This window comes from Gymnoscopelus microlampas (genome assembly GCF_963454915.1).
Source record: "Gymnoscopelus microlampas genome assembly, chromosome: 10".
NCBI classification, from domain to species: domain Eukaryota; kingdom Metazoa; phylum Chordata; class Actinopteri; order Myctophiformes; family Myctophidae; genus Gymnoscopelus; species Gymnoscopelus microlampas.
Genome location: NC_139947.1, coordinates 32,878,412 through 32,885,277, shown reverse-complemented (window position 1 = coordinate 32,885,277; position 6,866 = coordinate 32,878,412). Strand labels below are relative to the sequence as shown.

The 6,866-nt window shown below is 44.9% G+C and overlaps 1 protein-coding gene across 1 annotated transcript; it reads right to left on the bottom strand.

The window, feature by feature from the left end:
* Window positions 1-2,858: 2,858 nt before the first annotated feature.
* On the bottom strand, window positions 2,859-5,023 carry her9 (hairy-related 9). The gene is made up of 4 exons (XM_084068293.1): window positions 4,614-5,023; window positions 4,341-4,436; window positions 4,136-4,223; window positions 2,859-3,824 (listed from the first exon to the last, which is right to left on the bottom strand). The coding sequence occupies exons 1-4, from the start codon at window positions 4,719-4,721 to the stop codon at window positions 3,241-3,243; spliced, it is 876 nt and encodes a 291-aa protein (XP_083924419.1). The 5' UTR covers window positions 4,722-5,023; the 3' UTR covers window positions 2,859-3,240.
* Window positions 5,024-6,866: the final 1,843 nt, after the last annotated feature.

Sequence of the window (6,866 nt, the reverse complement as noted above, 5' to 3'; positions counted from 1 at the left end):
ATAGGACGGACTCAGTAAACTTCCCCTGGGGCGCGCGGGGTGGGGAGTGTGCTGCTGGAGCTCTGTCCAGCTTCCCTCATGTTTACACCAGACCCAGGCTCACTTCTTGGCGGCCGAGGAGCGTGTGCGCCTCCTCACCTCCGGAGAATGGCTGCCTGCGCGGCCCAATGCAATGCACGACCCGGCCCGGCCTGCCAGCGGGGATTTACTGGTTGGCCCTGTGCCCGACCGCAAGCAGACTAGTTCGCTCGGTTCTCACGACCTCAGTTCCACAAAGGCATCTCTCTGAACTATTAACTCAGACACGCAGGCAGTAGGAACAGCCGCAGCTCTAGAGCCCACACATTTGCCAACTAGTGTTTCAGTATGCCTCTGTGCAGAAGGCAACCTCTTTAGAAAACCACTTGCAGGGGAGTTTCAGAATGCCATTTACAGGGTGTCATCTTCAGGGCACCAACAGTCGGCAATGGAGAAAGTTTAGTGAGACATGCAACCACGCACATTAGCATAAAAATGCAACTGGAAGGAAGTTGCTTTATGAAAGTTTAATGTATACGTCAGTGGTTCTCAACCTGTGGGTCGGGGCCGCCAGGGGGGTCCCCTCATGATTTTTTTGTGTGTGTGTGTGTGTGTGTGTGTGTGTGTGTGTGTGTGTGTGTGTGTGTGTGTGTGTGTGTGTGTGTGTGTGTGGGGGGGGGGGGGTCCCCAGATGACAGTGAAGTTTTAATACCTAAATAAAAGCCTGCAATAAAATTACTGCATCAAAAGTAATCAACAAACTATAGCCTATAAACACTGGTCAAACATTAGCCAAATTGGCAAATAAGAAAGAGGAAAAACAACAACAAAAAAAGGCAAATCTACAAGTTCACAACGCTTCGCATTGCTAGACGTTGTGAGCTTGTAGATCTGCTATTTTCACAATATTTAACCGAGTTTTTTTTTTCTTTAATCCCTCAACTCCTACATTCCAAGTGCTTATCAGGGGGGGGGGGGTCCCCAGTTCAAAATTATCATTTTGGGGGGTCACGGCCTTAAAAGGTTGGGAACCACTATGGCCTACATGACTTGCAATATGTTTTATTTGCCAAGGATAAAGTTATCATCTAAATTGACAACACACAAAAAAAGTTTGCAGGCTTAAATGTAATGGTTGAAAGTGGCACTGTGAATCTTCACTATACGCCAGAAAAACATTTACGCTTCATATTGCTCACTTTTAACCAGTGCCAGGCAGCCATGCGCGCTCACACCATGCTAGAGGAGTCAAATGGTGAAGGATCTGACCGGCGGTCACCGGGGTGTAACCTAATCCCGAGTAAAGGGGCCCCACTGACTGCAAGTGGCTGACACACGGCTAGCGCCACGCCGCCCCGACACAGCAACACGTCCCCCGGTTCCGGACCCCCACTCACTGGGGGAGATAGGTTTACATGCATGCAGGGATAACCGATAGGCTACTCGGTATATGGAGAGAGGGAGAGAGAGAGAGAGTGTGTGTGTGTGTGTGTGTGTGTGTGTGTGTGTGTGTGTGTGTGTGTGTGTGTGTGTGTGTGTGTGTGTGTGTGTGTGTGTGTGTGTGTGTGTGTGAGAGAACGAGAGAGAGGGGGGGTCATAATAACAATAGGATTTGGGGTTTTCGAAAATGTAAGTCTGAACAAAGTTTCACATTTGCAGCACCATGCGCTTGAGATGCTTTGATCCATTCTCCGGCAGGTTTAATACAGTCAGTGGTGTAAAAAGTATTCACATTTCTTACTTAAGTAGAAGTATCAATACTGCAATGTAGAAATACACCGTTAACAAGTAGCCTAATAGTCTGGAATTCTTAGTAGGCTATTGGCATTACAAATAAGTAGAAGGTACTCATTATGCAGAATGTCCCATTTCACAAGTTTTCCGATGTATAAACATCTTTTGAAAATAGCAGATCTACAAGCTCACAATGCCTTGCACCACGACACATTGTGAGATTGTAGTAAAAGTATTATATTTGCCTCTGTGATGTAGTGGAGTAGAAGTAAAAGTACTCAAAATTGGAAATACTCAGTAAAGTAAAAAATACCTCAGAATTGAAGACTTACAGTACTTGATTAAATGTACTTAGTTACTTTACACCACTGAATACAGTAGGCTACAAACCTTCCCCAAGTTCCCTCGTTTTCACGCTATTGATGTGGAATCATAAAATTCCACATCAACTAACATCAAATGATACACAAAAGGCAGCGAGGATCCTTCCATATTCTCCTTTCACAGAGGCAATCTGTTAGTGACATTAACCCCAGAGCGCAATTCCCAGACTCATGAATAGGGTTTAAAAGACTTCTTGAAAAGCTCCCGCTGCATACAGGATGAGACCCTTTTCAAACATTTAATTACCTTTATAGCAATAGAAACATAACCCCCTTTATTACCTAAACTATCCTGCCATAGCAGGTTAAATTTAAGTTTGAGTTCTACATCGTGTAAAAGAACGTGACTTTCATACTTGTCTGAGGCATATTTCGTTTTGACTAAAGATCTGTTCAAATAAAGTTCTGATGAATAGATCTAAAATCAATTCAAATTCAAATTTTACGCGCAAAAGTTAACTTTTACGCACGACCACCACCCAAGGACGCCCTCCCCAAAAGCGCACACACACACACACACACACACACACACACACACACACACACACACACACACACACACACACACACACACACACACACACACACACACACACACACACACACACACACACACACACACACACACACACACACACACACAAAAATAAGAATGAATTGATTAATTTAACAAAAAACAAATACTGATATGACTGGGATAATGAAATGACAAACACGAGGTAGTCAAGAGTAACTTTGTGAGATCTGATTTATTACAACATATAGGTCATAGCCTATAAAGTCTCTTTTCTCACCATAAAACATCAAATATAAAACAGCTTTGGTATAACAATCAATAACAAACTTTGTACAAAACTAAACCTTTTGATAAAAAGTACTTCATAGCAAACATCTTCTATAAATCTTCTGTTGCGTGTATGGCCTACAGCAATTTATAACCGAATTCCAAATGTTGGAATCAGTCAATAAATTATAAGTATCGTTTGCCAACAACGTCCAACAAAAGTTAACATGTGCTCCATAAAACGGAACGATTAATGTAATCAATGAAAACCGGTTTCACTTATAGTCTCTCTCGTCCTTGAATGGAGTGGAACTGCAGGGGCTACCAGGGCCGCCACACAGGCTCGCTCTCCGACCCGGTGCTGACCCCGACCGGGCTGACCACCTGGGATGCGCCCGCAAAAGAGGTCATGCCGTGGACTGGAGACGTCGCGGTGGGAGCCAAGCTTCCGTGCACGGGACTAGCGTTGACTGCCACGGGCAGGCCCGCGTTCGCGTAGAGGGGTATGACGGGGGCCGTGGCCGAGGCGAAGGCCGGGTTGGGGATCAAAAAGGCGAACTGTCCGTCCGTCGCGGGCACCAACTGGAAACCCCCGAAGAGCTTGGGGGACATGGCGTCCGTGCACGGGCTGAGCTTGGAGCCCATGGAGGCACCGTTGATGGGGAGCGTCGAGGGGAGCTGCACGTGGAGAGGCTGCGAGAGGTGCGTCTGCTGGGACGGGGCTTGCTGCGAGTAGTTCATGGCGAGCATCTGGCCCATGCAGCTGGACAGGTGGTTGAGGAGCCTCGACCTCACCTCGGCGTTCACCCCTTCCGAGGTGGACAGGAATCGGGTGACCTCGTTCATGCATTCGTTGAACCCGGCCCTGTACTTGCTCAGGACGGTGGAGTCCGCTGATAGTGCAGCTGAGAACGAGATAAAGGAGAGGAAACGATTAGCAACTTATTGACTCCGTTTTCAGTAGCTTGTTAGACTTTATGATCTTCTTATGCAATGGTTCTCACACTTTTACATTTCAAGGTCTCCCCTTAACTCTGACAGGATACAAATGGAACCAAATGGACCCTAACGGGTCCATTTGGTTCCATTTGTATACTGTCAGAGTTACATGTAAGGGTCAATTTAAGAAACCCCAAGATTCCCTTAAATCCACTTTGAGAACCACTGTTCTAATGTATATAACGTGATCACATTCAACGCTGACAATGTAACTTACCAGTCATCTGGACGCGCTGCAAATTCCTCAAGTGCTTCACTGTCATCTCGAGAATATCGGCTTTCTCCAATTTCGAGTGTCTAGAACTCTGTGGAAGACAACAAAGCATGTATAAGCGTATGTTCATCATATTCAGCGCACAGTAGGCTAATCAGCCTATGCGAAATGATTAAAGTCTTCAATTGCGATTTTGTTTTTAACTTACATCTTTCTTAAGTGCGTCCAGGATGAGTGTCTTGAGTTGCCCAAGGCTTTCGTTTATTCTCGCTCTCCGACGTTTCTCCATGATGGGCTTGGATGACTGCAAAAATAAACAATTCACCCATTAATTTCCTGTTTAATCCTGTTCACTTCTCATCACCAAACTGCATAAATATTTAGTCAAGGTGACACTGACCCACAAGTTGCATGCATTTGTGAAATACTGTAAGAAATCGATCACACAATGAGGTGGCATTTTAATTCAAACAATAATTACCTTTCTATGCTCACTGGCATTTTTAGGTTTATCTGGCGTGTGAGATCCATTTGCAGGGGCACCGGCAATAGGAGATGCCGTCTGCTTTTCCATAGTGTCGGCTGGCATTATTGATCAAACAACCGCCTCCACGAAGCAGAAAAAAGTAGTATATCCTTTTGGGAAATAAGTACAAAAAAAGAAGCCTTTTTTTCCAATTCCCGGCGGGGATCAATCAATGCTTGGATCAAAACCCCAACAACAAGCGCGAACAAACGTTGCGTTATATAGTCTGTGATAGGCAGGGTGTCCCGCTTCTTGATGATGAGCTATATCGCTTGTTATCGCTGAACTGTCATCTGAGTACAAGAGCGTGCGCGGGGCCCAGCGTGCGTCAGGCAAGGGAGGGAGAGGCTACTCTGATGCCGACACACGCCGGCGGTACTTATAGATGGTTCGCGTGCTCCCAGTTCGTGTGAAACCCTCTCTGCATTCTTTCCCACACTCGTCTCAGCCAATGGGCGCGCGGACTCACCCATTGGGCGCGGGGCGGACCGCTGATTGGACGACACCCCCGCGGGCTGTCAGTCACGCGCTGCTCAATCAGCCCTGGAGGGACAAACAACAAAGCGGAGGAGCTGCAGCCGCGCTGGCTGTGAAGTGATAAGGGGAATTGGGGGAATGTGTGCGCTGGGCTGGCTGTTTGCTTCCAACTTTTTTCATGCCCGTCAAGAATTTTTTTGTATACTTTCTGCGTTCTTTAAGAGCCTCGACCGTGTATTGACACTTTTTTTTTGCTCAGCACAGTATCTATAGCAGTGGTTCTCAAAGTGGGGTCCAGGGGACTCTACATGTGTTCCTTCTCTGACAGTATACATATGGAACCAAATGGACCCTCACGGGTCCATTTGGTTCCATTTTTATCCTGTCAGAGTTAATGAGGGTCCTTGGAATGTAAAAGTTTGAGAACTACTGATCTATAGGCTACCTTATAGACAACTACTTCAACAGCCTATATCTGTGGTGGTCTGTAAAATCTAGGCTAATCCAAAAATAGATATTTTGTTTACATAATTTTTTTTTTCTTTCTACTTTATCATTGTTTTTGTACCATCCCAAATATACTATATTATTCTGATATACATTTTTAAAAATACGTTTTTCGCTATCCATAATAATATGACTTCATTCAGCATATTTACAAATTAACATTCTTGGTAAACTTCTGGGAATGTCTGTATCATGGACCACTACAATCCACATTTAGGTGTGGCGTACTTGCTAAGTCATTTCATGGCTTGACTTGAAAACAAATGTGCATTTTTATCTCCCATTTTAAACCTCCCAAGGATGCAGTCGGCGACTCCGAGGAGAAAACATCTGTAATGGCACGCGAGGCAGTTTGCAACCACACGCAGGAGACCAATGGCATGCGGCCACTTTATGCAAAACAGAACAGAGGAAGGCTCGGATTGGCTGCACGAACGCCTCTGTCAATCAATCCAGCGCGGGAGCCACGAAAGGGAGAGCGAGGGGAGGGGCGGGGCAGAGCGAGCCCAGTGACATCTGCCCGCGTGCCAGTCGCACTGTGTGCGCCTGCACCCATGCGGAGCACGTGCCAAAACTAGCAGATTACAGCCTACAGACAGAGTCGTCCCTTCAGAGCCTAGAAAAGTGTTTCTCAAACTTTTTCATTTCAAGCACCCCAGTCTCTCTCTCTCTCTCTCTCTCTATAGATGGTGGTGTGTGTGTGTGTGTGTGTGTGTGTGTGTGTGTGTGTGTGTGTGTGTGTGTGTGTGTGTGTGTGTGTGTGTGTGTGTGTGTGTGTGTATAGATAGTTAGACACACAGACACAGCGGTGGAAAAAGTACTCAAATGTTTAACTTGAGTAAAAGTATCAATACTACAATGCAGATGTACTCTGTTAGTAAAAGTCCGGTATTAAAAATGTACTTATTGTACCAAAAGTAGAAAGTATACTCATTATGCAGAATGTCCCATTTCACAAGTTTTAAATATATATATATATATTTAAAACTTGTGAAATATATATATATATATATATATATATATATATATATATATATATATAAATAATGCAATGTTCAATTTTCTTGAAGTATGTTTAATCAATGTCTACACCAGTTGTCCTCACAAATCGACCACGCTGACACACAGTCCTGTAGCTTCCTGTGTTTAGGTGTTGTTTTATATGTTAATTGTTATATTGTCCCTGGTGTCCCTCAGAAATACGTGATTTGTTCATGGCATAAA